Below are 22747 nucleotides of genomic sequence, written 5' to 3' on the forward strand. Positions count from 1 at the left end.
ACGGTTTATTTTAGCTCCGGTATTTTTCTTGTTCGCTTTACATTTTCCCCGATGTAACACACATTTTGTTTATTGAGCTACAGCCTTCCTGTCAGCTGAATGTGGATATTAATCGGCTTCTCAGTGTATTTTCGCTCCTTCATGCCGCTTCTTCCGCTGTCTTTTACTGCATATAGATGTATTTTGTATCCCGTGTTTCCTCCAGTAACCCATGTCTGTGTGCATCCCGCCTCCCTGCGCTCTCAATAGATGGTGCAAGTCAAAATGTCCAAATCGCCCGTAGACCCTCTGTCTGCTGTGGAAACCGGCTCTCAGTCGCACTATTTTCAGGTAAATAAATCACACTTCAGTCGTTTATTCACACATCGATCACCGAGGAGAGTGTGGTGGGAAAAAAATGGTCAGTTATCGTCTTTCCTACTTGTTGTTGAAATTGAGGCGTCGCGTTTTGGCAGCGAGCTACTTTTTCTTTTTTTTTTTTCTTTTTTTAATACCACCGCCTTCACTGAAACTGCAGATTGATGCTTGATCGTTGAAAAAAAATCCAGGGAGTGCGATTATAAAGTGATTATTATGCTTTTAATGCACAAACAGAATCAGGCTGAATCCTTCTCAGATCTTGATGCATTTGCTGTTTGAGATCAGGCCTTTTGTGCATTCTGTATTGATGTTTTATTATTTATTTCCATTTCATTTCCTGCAACACTGAATCCACACTAATGTAGGGAAACCAGCACACACTAGTAACCTTATGGGAATTGTATGCTGCTTTTTATTGGCGTAAAGGTGCATGACTGTAACTCACCTGTAGCCTGAATCTACAGGGCCTGCCAGCTCTCACCGCAACATCCAAGCTTTCTTATTAATGTGCTGTGTTAAAGGAGGCTTGAGGAAAACTGTCTCCTGCGTTACACTGACCAGTATTTACGCTTTTATTTTGTCAGAATTAAAATTAAAGCAAAATCAGCATAGACCAGCTAGGTTCATGTTATCTATCTATCTATGTAATAGACAGATAGATGGATAGTATCCATGTGGTTGGTTTAACCAACAGCCAAGGTAAAAAAATTGTTGTTGAGCCCTTACTGACAAACAATGGGGCACCTAAACAGAAGAAAATTACATATTATATTTCGATCCACATTTTCTGTATGTGAAGCAGTTTGACAAAACAAAACTGGACACAGAAGTTTAAACTAAAACAACAGAGTTCCTCAATAAGAAAAGGACCACAAGATGGAGGATTGAGGACCTGTCGGAATTGATCTATCTATCTATGATGTGCTTCTCTTTCATCACAGCTGCCCAGGAAGTTGCCTAAACGGAAGAGCCGCTTCAAACGCTCAGATGGCAGCACGTCTTCTGACACAACATCCAGCTTCATCAAACGGCAGGTAAAAAGCGTTTAGAACAAGTTCTTTTCATTCTTTTTCCTTATTTATGCATGCATTGTTTGCTACGTTATGTTCTGGTATTAGGTTATCTCACTGATTTGTATTGGGAGAAAAACACAGGCCATCCCGTGCTCTAAGGTCTAAATGAAGCTATAGTGGTTTGAAGTTGCGTTTTAGTCAGAAGCGGCCTCTGTGCATTATTCTGTTGGCATCAGTACAGCACCTCTAGTTTTTTACAGATATATTCTGTTGGTGGGGAGTCCAGGTTGCTCTTTTGGGCACAAAAATAAATTTGCAGTTCTGTCTTTATTATCTTGGCATCCAGACCATTTCTGCTCTGCATCTTCATCTCCACTGAGCTGTCTCCTCAGTTGCAGTTGTTGTTTAGCACAGTAGATGGCAGCAAAATGCTAGAAAGTGGAGGTGTGTTACATCAAAACCCCAACACAATTTATAATTAATGTTTATAGGTCATGCACGTGCAGAGGACGCGGATGGATATTTGGTGTTATTTAAGACGATCTGTGCGACTGAAAAAAGGAAAAAAAAAAAAGCAGAAGAGATTCCCTCATGCTGTTACTGCGTGGCTGTTATGAATCATACCCTCTCATCTAGATCAGCTCATCTGGTGGTGTATAGTGTTGTTTCTGAAGATGTATTTGATTTCTTTTTTTGGTGTCAGTGTAAAAGCAGAGGTGGTTTCTCAGAGTCCAGCAGAGGGGAGAACTTGATCCCTGTAGAAATCAGGTTTTGAGGAGCCGAGAAGTTTCACCAAGCTCATCCCAAACCACTAGATCCCAGAGGTTTGTGAGCCTCGATACATCAAAGAGGGAAAGTCAGGAGTTGGGAAGGATTCAGATACCCGCTCTTAAAAGAAGCCTCATGTACTAATGACAGAAACTACAAGGCTCTCTATATTCCTGCTGGCTTTCACACCTTCTAAAGAATACAGCATGTCTCCAGTATCCATTTTGTCCGGATTTAGGATAAATAAAGTATTTGCAGCTTTTCTTTGTCATAAATGATTGTAAACTTAAAACCTTTGGGTTGAATACAGTCGTGGAAGAAGTTCTCAGATCATTTCTTTAAGTTAAAGTACCATTACCATATAGAAATACTTGAAAGGTAAAAGTACATAAGTATTACCAACTATACTTTAAGTTCTATAAGTAAGTACTGATAATGTAGAATGAGCTATTTCAGAATAATGAATATTATATTGTTGGATTACAATTACTGATGTGCACATCACTTTAATGTTGCAGCTGGTAAATTACCTTATATACTTCTAGGCGGCTTGTTAATCAATAAAGGCTTCAATAAAATCTTATCTTAACCTAAAATAATACATCACATATTATTTTTGTTATTTGTATGAATCTGCAAAGTAACTAGTAACTTTTAAAGTTATCAACTAAATGTAAAGGTGTAGAAAGTACAATATTTAGCTCAGAGTTGTCATGGCACAGAAGTGTAAAGTAGCAAACAGTTAAGTATTTGAGTTAATGTACTTTGTGAACTTTCTTTTTGGTTCCAGATTGTTGGTCTAACAAAACCAGCAATTTAAAGACGTTTCAGTGGACTTAGGAAACTGTGATGGATATCTTTCATTATTTCTGAGTTTTTGTAGACCTAACAATGAATCTATATTGGAGAAAGTAATCAGCAGATCAATTGATAATGAAAATAATTTTTAGTTCATGTTAAGCTGTCTGAACTAATTCAACTAAATCCAACTAAAACTCTAAAGAGTAGAAGTTGAAATGAATCTTCAAAAAAAGAAAAAGTAATGCTGAAACCATTAGTTGATTAACTGATGTTCTTCAGGAAATTCACTTTTGATAATCGATTAATCTCTTAAAGTGAGAATGTCATATTAGAAAGAAGAAATAACAATATTCCTCTTACGAATAAAAAAAGTAAACTCAAGCAAACTCCCCCATACTTAATTCACCTCACTCAGATGTTTTGCTGCTCCGTATTTGCTCATGGCTAATGTTAGCTAATGTTTTACTACTGATTAACAGAGCCTGACCAATACAGGATAACAATATATTGGCCAATATTCATTTTATAGCAGAAACACATAATAATAAACAAAGATTTTTTATAAGGATTCATTACATTAATAATTCACAGCTGCATGGGGAGTGTCAGAATCAGCTTTAACCGTCATTTACTCATCTCAGCGTGCACACATTTATTTCTAGTGTTTTTCTGCTGGTCTGTAATATAACCAGTTTTTGCTAATGGTTTACCGACTAACTGCACTGATAGGCAAATCACAGATATATTTAGCACTAAATCATTTAGGCAAAATGAGTATGACACTATACATTAACAGCTCGTAAGAGGTATTTCACTGACAAACCATGGCATTAGCTAGCATCACAACTCACTGATAAACTGCAAGCATGTTTTATAATAGCTCTAACGTGTTTCAGCCACTTAAAAAATGGCCACCAGAAAAAGCCGTTATCAGTTGAAATGTACGCTATATTTTGAATATTTCCACCCCTATTACTTGGCAGTACGTCTTCTCAGCCGTTGAACTACCGCATTCGTACATACTTGGCTCTAGCACACCTACGCCGCACTGTATTATGCTGCACTGTATTATGCCCACCAATGTATTGGTCGTGCTCTATTGTGTAACCGACATTGCTACGATTGACAAATTATGTTTTAGCACTTAACATTAGGATTCAGGTTCAAGAAAAATGCTATCAAACCCCAACCCTAGCGGAAAGTGATGGCCTTAAATTGCTTGAGTTATCTGAACACCAGTCCAAAACATTGAATATATATATATATATATATATAATAATATAAATAAATATAAAATTTGCTTTTGATGGCCTAACTGTTGCACCTGAAAAGAAAGTAGTTGAAACACATTAAAATTCACTTCTAAGATTTTAAGGACAATATGCATGATATTCCTTACTCAAATGAGTCATTTGTTTGACACCTGCAAAGACCATGAAAAATACCTCGGTCTCATGCATAGCACCATTAACGTGAGGGAATGTGGAGCAGTGTGAGAGGCGTTAGTGAGAAGGAAAAAAAGGGCTGAGCAGACATCTTCTTCAGGAGGGGACATTAGTTATCCTGATCGGGGGGGCTTAATGACAATCTCCAGATTCCCTGAGAATATTGCTCGGCTTAAAATATTCATGATGCTCATTTTGACGGCCTTAGGCAATGTGATGTGTGGGTTCACTGTTCACACTAGCACCTCTAGTTTCATTTCAATCATTACCTTCTTTCTGCACGCACAACAGGCATCTCACCCCCCCCCCCCCCCCCCCCCACCCCCCCCCCCCCCCCCCCAACTCGCCCTGCATAGGTGATATGACAAACTGTTTTATGCAGAAGGAGTAAATTTTACAAACAGAGCAGATAGTTTCTCGTCTGTGATAGGGGTGGGGTGTCTATGGAGGAGCAGTGGAGTATGACTCATTTCTGCAGCAGGATACAATAAGCAGTACGCTGCCATAAGTGTGGATGTATGTGTTATATGTAGGACATGAGGCTTTGAAACAGGAGGAGTTCTTAAGAAATCTTGAGCTACGTGTGTGTGTTTATAACATCAGTTTCCTCCCTGTTTCTTCTCTACCTGTGCATGTTGAATTGGACTTGAATGGAAGAATGTGATGTAAATTTAGAAAGGTGGTTTGATCAAGTGACACAAAAGCTGCATTGGTGGTTTTGTGTGTGTGTGTGTGTGGTGTGTGTGTGTGTGTGTGTGTGTGTGTGTGTGTGTGTGTGTGTGTGTGTGTTTGTGTGTGTGTGTGTGTGTTGGAATAAGGAGGGGTAAGAATAGAAAAGAAGGTGTTGCTGCTGTCTGCTCCAGTGCAGGTCGTCCCTGGTTAGGGGATGGGACACAGTACAGTTTGTCTGCATTTTACAGCATGTAGTATATAGAGAGGGAGGGACTGGCAGCAGCAGCATCACCACATTAACTGAGTAAGTACAAATGACTCCCAACACAGTCTGCTTCTCCTTCTCCCTGTCTGAAACTCCTCTGCTCCTGTCTCGCTTTGTTCCATCTTATCATTGCTGCTCCTTTGTCTTATCCTGTCTTCCTCCCTCACCTCACCTCCCTCTCCAACAGCATTTTTTTTTCCTCTCTCATTCTTTCACCTGTTTTACTTTTTGATTGGCGTCATCCTGTGTGCACTCTTCACACTTTCCAGACGAGTCTTGTGATTGATCAATTTGACACACAGTATGCCCAGTCTTGACTTTGATATTGTAGTTACCCCACCGTTAGTGAGTGATTTATTGCATTGTGTATGAGAGAGCTCCGTGCATGTGCAACTTGCTGACACTGAATTATGACTGCACAGTTAATCGAACACTTTTTGAAATTGGATATGTGGCAACTGGATTTCCAAATCGCTGGAGCTTGCAGTTTTTTTTGTTTTTTTCCTCTGAGGGAAAGGTTTTTCAGCCTCCTGAATAATATATTCTGCTGTTGTGCAGAATCTCCTTCCTGCATATAAACCCAGAGAAATTAGATTTTACCATCAGCATGCACCCACTACATTTTACTTTACACAATTTCAAAGAAACATAGTGTGTTTTAGATTTTTGATCCATTTATGTACAAATCATGTCATTTTAACTTTACTACCAACCACTTAAGGCATACAGTAGATTTTTGACTCCTTTCCTGCTGTCCTGGTACCCGCTGTTTTCAGTCATACTCACTAGTGACAATGTTGGTTTGTTGGTTGGTCGACTGCTTTGGTCCAGACCAAAATGTCTCAACTATTGGATGGATTGCCATGAAATTTTGTACAGACTTTCGTGGTCTCTACAGAATGAATTGCATTAACTTTGGTGATTCTTTAAGTATCTATTTAGCACCATCGGCAGGTAATTCTTTCAATTTGTCCACTACTTTATGACCAAATAGAAGTAACTAATAGAACTGAAGAACTAATGATATGATGATTCCGATCAGCCTCAGCAAAGTGAATTCGGATGATGAACATTATAAACATTAAACCTGCATGTTAGCATCCACATGCATACATTTAACTCAAAGCACTGCTGTGGCTAAAGGGGCCAGTATGCTTCCACAGAAGTGCTTTTCAGATGGTTCAACATCTTCAGAAATCCCCTCTTGAAACCAACAATCTAGCTTTCAAGCCGTCTTCGCACAGTGATTGAACAGTGGTGTGGAAGTGAAAAGTAAACAGGACCTGACCTTCTCTCTCAAACTCTGTTTTCATGTTTTACACAACTATTACACAAAACTTTTCATGTATATAAACAAGGGAAGTACTATGAATGTCTTCCGGGAGAGACTGAATGAAAATGTGCACCATTATCTCCATATTTAAATGATTACAGCAATCTCCATCTCTCTCTGACATCTAACTTTTTACCCCAACTATACAATGTTACATTACAGCCATTCAGAACAGCTTTAAAACACTTTTGCATTTCAACATGGTTGAATGATACATTATATGAATTTTAGATATGACTATTTCAATACCTGAACTTGTGTATTGGCTGATATCAAATACTGATCCAATACGGTGGGACTCTCCGGAGTACTCCAGAGTAACATTTTGCTAACGTTACACAATCAACCACAATTCAAATCTTCTTCGCTGCTGTATAACAATAGCTTATACAGGAAGTTGCGCTGTGTAGCCACTGGCAACTACTCTTTTAGAGCGGCGATGAAAAATTGATTTCCAGGAAAATGGTCGGTGCATAGACTTGCATACTCGCCAATATCCAATACCATATTTTAGGTAGTATCACAGGCATTTCCGATACTAGTAACGGTATTGAAACAACTCTAATGAATTTGTTTTTTCTGAGTATAACCCTCCTGTATTAAAAGGATCACAGTCAAAAATGAAAGCTTGATTTATATCACAGTTTACAAATATTATTGATATAACCTAACAACTACTACAACTATAATCAATATTTTATTACTAATGGATCAATTAACTGAAGTTAAAAGAGTTGCTTGTACTCTACTGAGCCCACATAGATCACTGGATTCTGTAGTTCGCCCACAGCACTATGGAGCAATTTAACCTCTTTCAACTCATTGTTTTGGATTTCTTGCCTGCAACGTTACTGTTCTGATTTACTCTCACCACTCTCATTGTGTTGTTTCCAGAAGTAGCTGGCAGCTGTCATCAGTGACAAAGCTCTGTTAAACAGACTGTAGGCTATCTGCCCACCACCAAACAGCAAACACACAGCACACAGTTAGTGACTATCTGGTGAACATGGTGGTTCATAGTAGAGTGAATATCAGATCTCTTGACTTGGATTTGTCAAGTGGACACAAACACGACCCTAATTTAAATGAGTCACTCATATCAACTTAAGGTGATATGTCAACATTGTGTTCACACTGTTGCGCTGTCCCCAAGCAACCAAAAAAAACAAAAACTTTTTTCTTTTTTTTCCTTTTTAAAAAAAAAAAAAATCAATCAATTAATGCCGGTTTAATAACATAAAGAAACATTAATGACAGTTTTATTTGTTGTCTAGTGTTGTTATTCTGTGTGATAAAAGACCTGCAATTGATTTGAGAGAAAGACTGAAAGATTCCAATCCTGAATTTTGATTTTTGGTCTTGTGGTTTTGCTGACATTTTGATCAATGACTGTTGCTTTAGAGTTGCTCTTTGATATACTTTACTATGGCTGACCAGTTAATTAACCTACAATTTAAGAACAGATGGCCAATGGCGAAGACATCTCTACATGTCTTGCCAAAAGAAAATTAGAACACATTTGAATGTAAATTATTAAAACACTGAACAACGTAGCAGTAAAATCATGATAAAATTAGTGTAGAAATCCCCTGCTGTTCTTTCCCTAGACTGTAGGATGACTTGGCCCTCCTGAGAACTCGACTAGCTGGATGACACACTTCCCCGTCAGCCCCTCCCTGTGGAGTTGAGGCCATCAGTGTTGCAGTGTGTAAAGAATAATCACAGAAGCAGAATAGGAAGGAACAGAGTTAAATTTAGCCCCCAGACGGGGACATTAGCAGTAAAAAAAGAAACAAGACATTCTCAAACCAGACAATAAAGATGAGCTGAGATTGTTACACTCTGCACTGCAGAACCAGCAAATATGCGATTTTCTGGTGGTAACACTGTTTTTTTTTGTTTGTTTTTTTTTAAGGATCTGACAGGTAGCCAGGACAGAGTGTGTGCAGCAGAGGTCCACAGCCTCATGTCCAAACATTAATAATGAACGACAATCACAGCCCAGGCAGCTCTCTGTGTTCTAACATCATTAAACAGCACTCTGACATAACGCCTTTCCCCTGCGCCCACCACCATATTTATTCCACTTTTATGTCTGTGTGTGTTTGAGCATGTTCCCAGTGAAGACAGAGCAGTGAGAAAATTCAGATTCATGTCTTTATCAGGCTCTAGCGCCGTCCTCCTAATCAGCCAGGTATGCAACTCTCTCTGCTGTCTTTGTGTCTCTGTCTCTTGTGGTCTGTGGTCATGGTCCTATTCATCCACCCCTCCCTGCTGTTTCCCCTCTTTTCTTCTATCTACGATGAGGATAGATATCTGGGTCTCGCTCCACTCCTTCGTAGCATTTTATTATGTTCTAATCTCATCTTCCCCTTGAGATAGCCTCGCTTTATCTCGTCATATAAATCGTTTATACCTCTGTCGTCTCTCCAACCATCCATCAGTCACTCTCCAGCCTCGTAAACATCCTTCTCTTTTCAGGATATCTTGTCAACGATATTCACCCCCATTCTCTCTCTCTATCTTTCCTGTTCTTCCTCACCCTCCTTTTCTCCCTCCGTGCTCTGGCACTGGTGCAGTGTTGCCTTGCAGAGCTGCTAAAAATCAGATCTAGTTATCTAACATAGACACACACACAAAAAAAGAAACGAGGAGAGCTGTTCGCTTGCTGCTTCTCTGGGGCTTGAAGTGGTACTGTAGATAAAGATTTATTTTGGATTATACGTATGCATTCTGAAGTGCAGAGAAAGCATAACTGGTGGTTGTTTTTCATCTCTGGGCACTTTTTTTGTATTTTGAGCCTGAATTTCCTTTTGTTGTGCTGCTGCTAATTGGTCCTCCAGAGGATCCGTTTGTATATGTTGGCAAGATGGATGACCAGGACTAAGTCACTGCACTCTGGAGGAGAGGGGAACCAAAGTGAAAACTGTATTATGTGCCGTTTTCTAGTATCTTAACATCTTGGCTTTATTTGCAAGACCATGCTTGATTGTCTCAGTATATCAATGTAATTATGAATGCTGCAGTTACCTGTGAGAGATTTATCTGAGTGTTTCCTTGTCTGTTTCATTTGTCACTATTCTATTTATTTCATGTTGGTGTCCTGTCTCGCCTTTCTCTCTTGCCTGACTTTTGGCTGCAGCAGTTCTTTTTACTGACAGATTCAGTACAAAGTTCCTAAGGCAAAGCCAAATAGATACCAAATACAGGAGAACACACACACACACACACACAACCCAAACTACATCTAGAATACGGCTTCACTTTCTTCTTCATTTCATGTTTTTCTGTGTGGAAATCAGCATCATGGTTTCTGTTTGAATCACCATAACAGAGTATGATAGGGCTGCAAATGCATCAGTTATTTTCATTATTGACTAAACTCAAATTTCTCGATTAGCTGATTATTTGCTTTGGCTATAAGATGTCCATAAATAATTTTCAAGGGTCGATGGTGTCATTTTCAAATGTCTTGTTTTTTTCCCGCCAACAGTTCAAAACCCAAAGATATTCAGTTTACTCTCATAAGACAAAAAAGAACTTCACATCCAAGAAGCTGGAACCAGTGAATTATTGGCATTTTGCTTTAGAAAAGATTTAAATGAATATCAAAGTTGCTGGTTAATTTTCAGTCCATTTACTAATTGATTAATCGACTAAATCATTTCAGCTTTACAGTATATATAACACAGACATTTAAGAAAATAATCACAGAAGTCGTCTGACAGGTTCTGAATAAAGGCCGCAGCAGCAACACCTATCAAGTGATTTTCACCATTTTACTTTGTGTAATATACCTCTGTCTTTGTTTGCTTTATCTGTCGCTCTCAGCATAATGTGCTAGCCATCCCTGGGATGTGTCCTTAAACCGCTTACAATGAAAAATGATGGTCCACATATATTTTGCTAATGAGGAGATGTCCTTGGAGAATAAACAGGGGAAGAAAGGATGTATATGTGCTGCACTGTGGGGGATGATGGAATGGATTGGGGCCAAGCAGGAGAGAAGAGGAAGCAGTTGCCTCCTTTGTGCTATATTTGGTCTACCAGAAGATGGCTGGTGTGGGAGAGCAGCGCATTGTGTTGTAGATACACACAGGCTCACACATGAATGTGTTCATGAATGCAGACACGTATTCGAATGCACACCTGCACATAACCAGACTGCACAGGCGAAAACAGATGAAAGCAGAAGTATAAAGGGAAACAGCAGATCTATGTATCTAACCTCAGAGTAATGTCAAGCAAGTAATGAAGTTATCAATTCATATATCACAAATAATAATCCAACTACATCCACCTTCGGCTCTCTCCTGACAGGGGTCGGCTGATTCATATACCAGTAGACCGTCGGATTCAGACCTGTCAGCAGAGGAGGACCGCGAGGCGTATCGGCGTGAAGCCGAGCGCCAGGCACAGCTGCAGCTCGACAGAGCTAAGGTAGGTCATACACTGATTCATGCTGCTACATACTGTAGTGTTTCAACAGTTGCATAAGTTAAAATTAGTGAAGGTTAAGTCTGGAGCCGCTTGTGTTCATCTCTTGCTCCAGGGGAACTTTTATATACTATACAGTGATGGAAAATAGCCAAGAACATTTACTCAAGCACTGTACTTAAGTACAGTTTTGAGGTACATGTACTTTACGCGAGTACTTCCATTTTCTGCTACTTTATACTTCTACTCCACTACAATACATTAACTACATTTATATAACAGCTTTAGTTACTTTGCAGATTCAGATTAATAATACAAATTATAATCAATAAATTAATTATGATATTTGTCATAGGTTAAAATAAATCTTTATTGATCCCTGAGGGGAAATTCACAGACTACCCAGCAGTATATAAAGTGATTAAAATTAACAACACATTTACCAGGTGCAACATTTAAGTGTTGTACACATCAATGCATCAATAATTATAATCCCGCATTTTTGAAACAGGGCATTCTGAATTATTTTTGATACTATAAGTATATTTACATGTTAATATTTTTACTTTAGTACATTTTTGAATGTGCGACTTTTACTTACAACTGAGAATTTCTACACTGTGGTATTGCTACTTTTACTTAAGTAAAAGACCCAAGTACCTCTTCCAACACTAGAAATGTGTCTTACCTTCCTACAAGCACATAATCGCTGCGTGAAGAATTACAAATCAAATGCATCATTTAGTCAAACAAAAGAGACCCTAAATCTACAGAATATCTACAGCCAAAATCCTGAATCACACACTGTCCGTACACCCCTGATTATAAGAAAAACTCCCCAAAACTCGCCCTTAGAGTGAATAAAAAACTAAAGACTTATAAGGAGGAACAACTGAGGTACTTATGGACAATTAATATGACAAAATTATAAGTTTCAAACATTAATGAAGAATACGAATATAAATCTCAAGTTGTGGCTGTAAGGTATAGTCCCATATCTAGACCAACAGTCAAGTCCAAGTCTATACTTTTTATTTTAAGCCCTAAACAAGCCATAATGAAAATAGAAACAGCAGCAATGACAGGCTAACTTGACAAATAGCCGACGTTGGACATTGCTGATCAACTAATGACTCCAGTCAAGACTCTGGTGTCTTTAAGTTTATACTGTAGTTTCCATCATTGACCAGTGGTTTTCTTGTTATTGCTTTCTGACGCCGCAGTCCAAACCTGTAGCGTTTGCAGTAAAGACGAATGTGAGTTACTGTGGAGCTCTAGATGAGGACTGTCCTGTCCAAGGAGCTGCAGTCAATTTTGATGCCAAAGACTTCCTGCACATCAAAGAAGTGAGTGAATATCTCCTACCTCCCTACGCCCTCACTTCCCTTAGATTAAAATAAAGAAGATATATGTGACATGGTACTGTTGTTGCACTGAACTTAACAGAAGTACAATAATGACTGGTGGATCGGCCGGCTAGTAAAGGAGGGAGCAGACATCACCTTCATCCCCAGCCCTCTACGACTGGAGGCCATGAGACTCAAACAGGAGCAGAAACAGAGGTCAGTTAATACATTTACTCACAAGCTTCTCTGGGGATCTGTTTCCACAATATAACTGAGAAATTTGTGTTTTGTTGTTGCAGGAAAACAGGGGGTAATTCCTCCAGTTTAGGTGACATGGTGACTGGGAGCTGGAGGACCACACCGCCATCTGCAGGTGAATGTAAGTATTACAAACCTGCCTCTCGTGCTGGAACAGAAACCTACTTCTGCTGTCATCTGTCTTTTTCCCTTTATTGATTGTTATTTTCTTGTTTTCACAAGCCAAACAGAAGCAAAAACAGGTAGGTTTTGGCACCTTATGAGGACACAGCATTTGCCAATAAAACATAGATTTTGATTTTAAGGGATATAATCTGCATGAGAAGTCACTGAATTCAGTTCCCTCAAAAACTTGTATATAAACAAAAATGCAGTCTTTCTTGCTTGCTGTAGACAGTAATGTAAGTTATAACTTTTATGAGGAGACATGAAACATTTTTAAATTACAAGTCAGACTATTGCAGCAGTGAAATGTGCATATAGGAGGCTGATTAATTGTTTAGTTATTATTTATTATTATTAAAACAGGGCAGTTTTAGCAAAAACTTAACTTACATTATTTTTCAATTGGTAAGTCCCAATTGGTAATAAATAACAAAATCACAAAAACCAAACCCAAACCCCATTATTTTTTTCCCCCTGTTCTCTCTGTTCTTCATCCCGCTCCCATCGTCCTCCCCTATTTCTGGCAGGAACACGTCCCGCCCTACGACGTGGTGCCCTCTATGAGGCCGGTGGTCCTCGTGGGACCATCGCTGAAGGGCTATGAGGTCAGCCTCTCCCCATTTCACCTCCAGAAGACAGAACGACTGCCTAACACTGCACCCTTTTTTCTCTTAAAAACTGTCCCTGCATTGCTGCGTCTGTTTGGAGATGCCCCTCTTAATTTACCTTTGGAATGAGAATCAATTTTATTGGCCAACTATGTTTCAAGTTATAGAAAACTTGATTTATTATAGCGTTTCCTCCATATCTGTCTGCAGGAATAGATGTGATGTACATTGCAAAACATTTTAAGTTACAAAAAACATCAAATAACAACTTCAGCTCACCAGTGGTTTTTATGATTTTTCAAGATGCCAGAACAGTATGGGCATTTCATTTAGATGCAAATAAAAATCAACAAAACACCAGGCTCCACCAACAAAGCCTGGTGTTGCAGGTTGCTATGCCAGTACAGAAACATGACTGAGAACGCGTTGCACTTTTCACTATTTTTGCTTGAAAAATAACGTAAGTGCTGAACTGATTTTTAATAATAGCTGAAGATTATTTTTCTGACAATTGACTAATCAAATCAACTAATCCTTTCAGCTCTACATGGCCGTGTAAAAGTAACAGAGGTTTCTCACAGCCACAAACAGTAAATTAGACCACCAAGTTCAAACCAACAAGAAAACTAAACAAACATTTATTTGTGCTGAACATTGATGGTCTCAAGAACCCAAATATCAGTACACAGGTTCTGAAACTACTTCAAAACAGGATCTGCCTTGCACTTAGAGAGACATACAATGCAATACACTGTTGGGCATTACATATGTGCTTCAACAGGTGTACAGTGGTGGACGAAATAATCAGAGCCTTTACTGAATTAAAAGCACCATTACCATGGGGTAAAAATACTCCATTAAAAGTAAAAGTCTGGCATTTAATGTAAGTAAAAGTAAGCAGCATTTGACTGTTGTTGGTTTAAGTGCAGATACTTTAACTGTACTATGTAGGGCTGTAAGTAATCATTTTTTCATCAAAACTTATTCAAAATAAATGAAAATGATTCAAATTAATTAAATATAAATGCACCAAACCACATTTGAGAAAAAGAACTTAACTATTATCAAATGAAAAGCCGATTAATTTTCTGTTAATCACTCATTTCAACTCAACTTGTATATACTGCTGGGTAGCTTAATCTATAACTAAGCCTCATATTTCACAATGCTTTATGTTTTGTATGCATATAATATATTACTTGTAACTACAGATAAATAATCGAATAATTGCAGTGGTGTAAAAAGTAGGAATATTTCCCTTTGAACTGTAGTGGAGTACAAGTATAAAGTAGCATGAAAAAAACAACGCACAAATTCATTCATTCTTCATTCTACCACTGCAGCTATAACAGTAAAACACCTAAAATATATGTATCACTGTCATTTCACAATTAATTAGGAGAAAAAAAAACTCACCCATTGATGAACTCCAACTTGTTTTGCTTCCACTTCTGCTTGAAATTCGCGCTGCCCACAAACGTCCACTCTGTCACTTGAGAAATGGAAGATGCTCCAATGTCCATGTGATGTTCCTGTACTGTCCAACACGTCACAGCAGAGGAGCAGTCTCCTCCTGATGACTGTTGCTCACACATCAGAGGTGGAGCAGGTGGAGCAGTGATTCCAGATTAGACCTGTTTGTCTGCGTTTCCCCTCAACATTGATAAACGAAGCCCCAACTGCAACCCATTGGCTGAATGTAAAGATGGCCGTAGTTTTTGGACATGCTACACCGTAGCCATCTAGGCAGCGCCCGACTCCGTCTAACCGGTAAACCAGACAATCCAAAAATTGAGAAAGAAGTGGAGCGTGTGTGGAGCCGAGACTTCGGTGCATGCAGGGGTTCAACAAATGTGGGAAGCACATGCTCCTGTTAGCATCGGTAGTAGAGCTGGGCGTCTTGTTCGAAGGCTAACTCAAGGCTAATTCATTTGCCGGCTAATTAGCTAAGCTAACAAGCCAGATATGGTGAGTGCAGATACCGACACCTGCTAATTAGTGCTAACGTGTAAATAAAAGACTAGAATTGTACTCATCTCAAAAAACAGGAGTACAGACTTCCGCGCGTTCTGTTAGTCAATCAACTGCACAGCAAGTTATATTATTTGTGGAATATTTTCATGTGAAATACTCCAAAATGCACCAACACCACAATGACGGGCGAGCGGGCACGTGAATGAAGTAGCTAGAGTGAAGTTTAACGGCTAGAGGCCAAGCAGCCTCGCTAACTGCACGCACCTGTCATGGCCACGCCCTCAATCATGCATAACTTTGCGTCTTAATACAATTTAAAAGTGAGTTCAACCCCCATAAAGTTGTTGTGAAGGGGGACAGTAGCTATAGGGATCCAAAACTTTTTTGTACCAGACTGTAAACATGTTTATTTCTGATGTAAAACTGGGTATTTTATGGCGATTGACTCCCCTCACTTGACCTGTAATCCCGAGTTGGAGATACGGGGAATTTCTAACAATCACAATATCTCCCACTTAGAGAAAGGGACTACAGACATGTCAAGAAATTTCTTGAAGTGACCTGCTTCAAATACTTAACAACAAAAGCACTGGACAAAGGCTGTTAGATGGTGGAACAACAATCTTAGATCAAATTAGAACAAATAACTAATCAACAAATACATTTTGATGTATTCTTACAGTTTAAGATAAGACTTTATTGATCCCTTCATTGATTTACAAACCACCCACCAGTATATAAGGTAATTAATATGAGCCCACCACCATTTCAAACTGCATTAAAGTGATGTGCACATCAGTAATTATTATCCAATAATTTCCATTATTCTGAAATTGGCTTTTCTGCATAATGAGTAATTTGAAAATCATTACTTTGAAAATCATTTTAAATACATTAAAAGTTTGTAAGATTTTACCTTTGAAATAATTATAATCATTAAATACATTGGTAACAATTAAATTAATGGTTTCCAACTATTTTGACGTGTGGCAAGTTAGCTACAAGTGTCTATCTGGAGCCCAGTGTTACAGAAATAGGCAGTATTTCCCTTCTGAAAGTCTCAGCATGTTTTATTTAAATAACTGTAATTAACCAAAATTCAAACAATTCAAGATCTCTCTTCTCCCATGAACCATCTTTGGAAAGGTTGATCCCTTGGTTGTAACTATTTATTCATCAGTCATCTCACCTGCTGATCACCTGTTCACCTGCTCACCCTGTGACTAAAAGTCTCAAGGTTGCACCTGCTTAACATTTGACATAACTGGAAGTAAACCAACTAACTCTCTGACATTAAACCAAAGTATAAAATTATTTCTTTAATTTTATATTGTGTATTTGAAGGTATGTGCTCTGTCTTTTTATAACAATCAGTTTCTTATCCTCCCACTAGGTGACGGATATGATGCAGAAAGCTCTTTTTGACTTCCTGAAACACAGATTTGAGGGACGGTTAGTAAAAAGGAGAGATCAATAAATTCAGGCTTTTAATTAATCTGATCAAAAATGTTCCCCTGAATATTTTTCTCTGTGTTTTTTGTGACTGTTTGCAGAATCTCAATCACCCGTGTAACTGCCGATCTGTCTTTAGCCAAGAGATCTGTCCTCAACAAAAGACCCATAATGGAGAGATCCAATACTCGCTCCAGTCTAGGTAATGTCAGTAGGCTTGGGCAGTATCTATGCTTGACATCTTAATATCTTCTAACATTTAACAGGGGCATACAGTACCGTTAGATAAGTTCCCTGTTGTAGCTAGTTGTAATTAGTTTTCCATTATCTTTTCCATCAGTAAAGGCAAACTTGAAACTTAAATGTCTCTCATAACTTTATTGCAGAATGTTGTTCCCATGTATTAAATACCAGTAACACAAAATAAAAATAGCTTGACAGAATTGACACACTGTTCAGTTAAAGGTCATCTTAATATAAGTAGAAGGCCTGTTGCCTGATTGGTTAGCCCTATTCTTCCTTCTTCAGCTTTGGCTGAAAAAGATAGAAAAATAGGCCTATACAAATAAAAGAAATGCTGAATAATTATTTATTCTAATTAAATCCTATTTTAATCTTTAGTCTGCAAGTATAAACCAGCCAAAAAGTAATGGATCATCCGTTGGTTTAGCACATAAAGGTTTAGTGGATTTAATCATCCAGGTTTTTTGGAAAGACGACAAGTATATTTCCTTTGTGTGGCTTTGGTTGCAGCATTTAGCATTGTGGGGTGACTGTGCTCTCCGCTGTGCTAAAGTACTTACGGTCCACCCTAGACAAGAATGGTCTGATGTGTTACCTGCTTTTGCCACAACTGTCCTGTAGCAAATAATCCAATCAGCTTCATCTGTGTTGGCCTGTATCATCAGATCTGAACTCAAAATGTTCCCAGACAAGGAGTCCTGTATCCCCACCAGTATCTTTCTCGGCTCGTATTTCGCCAGCTGTAATGATTCATGGCTGGTGGGCCGTGTTGAACACTACAATACATCAGGTTAATATAGCATCACTATTTGAGTTTAATAGAAAAAAAAAAGTTGTTTATGTTTTTGACAGTTTTGACAGTCATACCTTTGGGATCTCTAAATACCATACACTGCCCAAGTCTAAATCTCAACATCAAAACTCCACAGGTCTTTGTTCTTGAAAAGCAATGAGCTTGAATTTACGCAATGTGTCGTCTCTGTGCAGCGGAGGTTCAGAGTGAGATTGAGAGGATATTTGAACTTGCCAAAACCCTGCAGCTGGTGGTTCTGGACGCGGACACCATCAACCATCCTGCGCAGCTCGCCAAAACCTCCCTCGCACCCATCATTGTCTATGTTAAAGTTTCCTCACCAAAGGTACAGTAGGTTGCCTCACTCATGATATCGGATTCAGGCAGCCTCATCTACCTTGATCTGTAACGCTATCTTTACTGTTCTCGCAGGTGCTCCAGAGGCTGATCAAATCCAGGGGGAAGTCTCAGAGCAAGCACCTGAATGTGCAGATGATGGCTGCAGACAAACTCTCTCAGTGCCCCCCTGTGAGTGGAAGGAGCGAGTTGATTTCTTTTTACTGATATAGAAGATGTTCAGTCCTAATCAATCTGTACAATCTGAACATTTTATACACACGAGTCATATTTACAAGGTGAAAACAAGGAAGTAAAACCTTGATCATAAACTTTATTGGTGTTTAATATTAGGTGTTTGTACTTGAGTACCATCATTACTCCCCAAAGCCTAAGTTAACTCATTCAAATTACTTTTTTTTTTTCAACAGTCAAAAACCCAAAGATATTGGATTTAATATCATAGCAATCCGTCACCAAAATTGTTGCCAATTAATTTCTGCTAATTGACTAATCAAGGACTCTAGTGTAGTGGTTGGTTTCTATGTCTGCGGAAATGATAAAACTGCCACGTTTAGCGGGGGGGGGTCAATAGGGGCCCGGCAACAAGTGTCTGCCCATGGACACTGTAAGAGGATTCACAGACCAGCTAGCACGGCTGTAGACTCTCAGGCTTGTTTATGTGTTTCTTGTTGTTTACTTGTAGGATATGTTTGATGTCATTTTGGATGAGAACCAGCTGGAAGATGCTTGTGAGCATTTGGCTGAATACCTGGAAATCTACTGGCGTGCCACTCACCTCCCAGGAAATACCCCTCTTAATCCCTTATTGGAGCAGAGTCTGATGACCCCGCCTTCTGCCATCTCTAGCCTACAGGTGAGTCATCCATTCTGTAAAAGCAAGAGAGCACGTTTAATACTGTGTCAATACAGTTTAAGACTCTAAAGTAGGAATCTTGTTTTGAACATGTTGTCACTGTCCTTACCAGCTCTTCCCATCTCAGATTCTCACTCCTATGTTTTTATTTAATTGTCTCCGGTTGTCTTGTCTGTCCTCTCACTCATCCATGCTTAACATTTTTGCAGTTTTCTGAAACACAGGAATTAATTGAATGATCGCTTACAAAATGGGGTGAGTAGTAGGGTTTATATATATATATTTGCACTCTGAACCCCAACAGTCCCCTCTTACACACCTACCAACACCAGAACACGACCCAGCGGCTGAGACAGCGAATGAACAGCATTTTATTCATTCAGATCTCACCACAGAAAAGATGGCGCGTGTTTCTTTCTTGCATCCTGCCTCCTTTCCTTTAGTTGATGGTCTCAGGTGAATCAACGCTGCTCCACAAGCTTTCTGGGAGAAAATTCACAAAGCAGTTTAGCTCAGGCTTCAATTTAATATCATAATTGAGAACATCATGTTTGGAATTGTAAAACGTTTGTGTGAAATGTCAAAGTCTCACCATTGTTCTCTATTTTCTGTCTATTTCCATTTCCAAGCATGCTTTGTGAATGCCCCCCCCACTCACAGTGGTGCATAATGCTATCTTGAATGACAGCGCTAATTGAAGGCATATGATCAATGCTTAAATAATATAATATATTCACCGGAAATAACTGCAAATTAACACAACAATAAACTGAGACCATAACACCCGTACAATAACATTTTATCTCCAAGAGTAACCCCCTGACCATCCATTCAAGTGTTTCACTTGCATTTCTTTTGTTCAGTGTCTGTATTAATCTATATACACAAAGATAAAACACTGTAAACACTTTACGAAAAAAGGACTTTGAAGAGACTTTACCGACACTGCAAACACTGCTGCATGCTGATCAGTAACTTTGTCAACAATAGGGTATTGTTGTCGCAGTATTAGTCACAAATGTGTGTGCAGAGTTGTTCTCAGATTTCTAAAAGTTTGGGCAAATTACATATTTTACTTCTTTCACTTCAAAAATCAACAAAATATGTAATGTGCCCAAAATTATGTAAATTACAGCAGTCCTGTGCACATCCACAAATCCTCAGTGGGATAGGTGATATATACAAAAAAATAAATAACATTGCAATACAAGTAATATCAGCACTCTGGAATCAGATCTCCCTTTAATTTTATCAGTGTTGCTTTGTTATGCTATTAGATTTATGACTAGGTGGTGATTGTCAGACCTCATTTAGAGCTGACAAATGCTGCTAATTGGCATCACAAGTGACATTTAGTTGCAGTGTTTGTAATTATCACAGCTATGTAAGAGTTAAAAGATGTATTTTCACTTCTTTTTTTTTTAACAATTCTGACATGCCCATATCGAGGTTGAATCAGTTGCTGGTCTCTGAACAACATGCACAGAATGAGGACTGTGCATGTTGTCTCCTCTATCTTACATTGCTAACATGTTAGGAAGGAGTGTCTTTGCAGCCAGTGTGGACAGGAGGAACAATTTCAGCAACCAATAACTTTTTCAATGCACATTTGGGCATATGAGTGTTGTTTCAAGATAGACTTGAACCTTTCCTTCGAAATCCTTCTTGATGCAGTGTTTGCTTTGTTTTGTCCACCCTCTGTGTGTTTGTGGCAGAACAACTGTCTGTGCGGATAGAAAAAAAAGTTTGCAGAAAATGTGAAGCTACTTTGAGATGTCGTGCTGGTTTCAGAGCTTTCTTTTGACTCGTGTTTTTTTTTTTTTACTCTCCATGGTTATTCAAATCCTCCAGAACAAGAACCAGCCGCAGCCTCATGAGGCGGGGGGCTTGGAGGGTGACGAGGAGGAAGAGGCGGGCGAGGAGGCCCACTCCCCCTTGGAGCAGGACAGTCTTATGCCGTCCGACGAGGCCAGTGACTCCCTGTCTCGCGGCCAGAGGGGGAGTCCATGCCACAGGGGGGGTGAGGAGGACGAGGAGGAGGAGGAGGAAGAAGAAGAGGAAGAAGAGGAAGAGGAGGAGGATGAGTATGCCTCCCCCTGCCATGCTCGCACATACAGGGACATGTACCCCCCTCACCGTGGGCACACAGGCAGTGCCCACAGTGCCAACGGGCATGAGTCACAAGACAGGCTGCTCCAACGCGAAGCTCAGCAAGGTCACAACCAGAGGAACAACCGCCAGCGCAGCCGCCCCTGGCCCCGAGACAACTACTGAGGAACAAGGCCCCCCCCCACACCTCCCCTCAGCCTCCAGATCAGTATCAAGATCACCCCAAGCCCTCCGACTGTCGAACTGTCCCAAACACAACGTTTAGAGATGAAAAAACATTCCCAAAATCAGCTCCAGACTTTTAGCATCAATCAGACACAGATGTCCAGTTTATTAAGCAGACGACTGTATGTATTTAATTTTTACAATCTCTCTCTTCCAGACTCCCAGTTTTAATTTATTTAAACCAAGGGGATGTAATGACCTCTCCAGGGTCAAGTCATTCAGATAAAAGTCAACAGGGCTACTCACCTCTGCAATGGAAAGGTTTCAGGCTACCAGCTGTACGCAAACTCAAACTTTAGCTGCTTTGCCTAAGGTTTCTCTATTGTAGGATGTCTCATATACTGGCCTTAAAATTCCTAAGACTTTTAACTATCTTTACTATTGCATGTACGAGTATAATTATTTTAAGACTATTTGCACATTAACGTCAGAACAGGAACTGAATGATCTTTATAGATAAACTAATGTAGGAATGTCTACTGTTGAATCAATTTATGGGGATTAGTAATGCATTTGATTACAATGTATATACTGAATGGGCACCTGGTTTTGTTTCATTGCTACTTTATTTATTGATTTGTTTGATTATGTTAATATGGACTTGTTTGCAGTTTCAGAGAGATGTTGCAATCCGTGTGTTGTCAGTTTTTACTCTGAAGACGGTGAATGGCGTTTGGGAGACACGCATACAGTTTATCATTCTGTAAACGCTCACAATGTAAGTATGAAGCTGCAGTACAGCGTCAGTGTCACTTGTCTTTGCTGTTGCACAATCACTCTTTGAACACCACTGAAAAGCTAAAAAAAAAAAAAAAAAAAAAAAAACGGGCACAGAGAATGTAAACACAACTAAGAAAGGGAATGTTATCTTTTAAAGGGTGAATTATTTGCCAAACTGCTTGTTTACATCGAGTCATTCACATATTTCAAGCACATGCAATGTCTACTGTTGAATCAATTTATGGGGATTAGTAATGCATTTGATTACAATGTATATACTGAATGGGCACCTGGTTTTTTTCATTGCTACTTTATTTATTGATTTGTTTGATTATGTTAATATGGACTTGTTTGCAGTTTCAGAGAGATGTTGCAATCCGTGTGTTTCAGTTTTTACTCTGAAGACGGTGAATGGCGTTTGGGAGACACGCATACAGTTTATCATTCTGTAAACGCTCACAATGTAAGTATGAAGCTGCAGTACAGCGTCAGTGTCACTTGTCTTTGCTGTTGCACAATCACTCTTTTGAACACACTGAAAAGCTAG

The 22747-nt window shown here is 39.2% G+C and overlaps 1 protein-coding gene across 2 annotated transcripts; it reads left to right on the forward strand.

Moving 5' to 3' along the window:
- On the forward strand, positions 1–22302 carry LOC111217370 (voltage-dependent L-type calcium channel subunit beta-4-like). Of its 2 annotated transcripts, XM_022739203.1 has the most exons (15): positions 1–330; positions 1302–1394; positions 10978–11097; positions 12318–12440; positions 12541–12656; positions 12740–12819; positions 12921–12940; positions 13391–13468; positions 16839–16897; positions 16999–17099; positions 18128–18279; positions 18366–18461; positions 18976–19146; positions 19356–19401; positions 20998–21081. In XM_022739203.1, the coding sequence occupies exons 1-14, from the start codon at positions 250–252 to the stop codon at positions 19383–19385; spliced, it is 1320 nt and encodes a 439-aa protein (XP_022594924.1). In that variant the 5' UTR covers positions 1–249; the 3' UTR covers positions 19386–19401; positions 20998–21081. The 2 variants fall into 2 exon arrangements, with proteins under 2 accessions (XP_022594924.1, XP_022594923.1); XM_022739202.1 differs by lacking the exon at positions 19356–19401 and having other exon boundaries at positions 20998–22302.
- The last annotated feature ends 445 nt before the right edge of the window (positions 22303–22747 follow it).

Source organism: Seriola dumerili, unplaced genomic scaffold (assembly GCF_002260705.1).
Source record: "Seriola dumerili isolate Sdu_G_001 unplaced genomic scaffold, Sdu_1.0 BDQW01000043.1, whole genome shotgun sequence".
NCBI classification, from domain to species: Eukaryota; Metazoa; Chordata; class Actinopteri; order Carangiformes; family Carangidae; genus Seriola; species Seriola dumerili.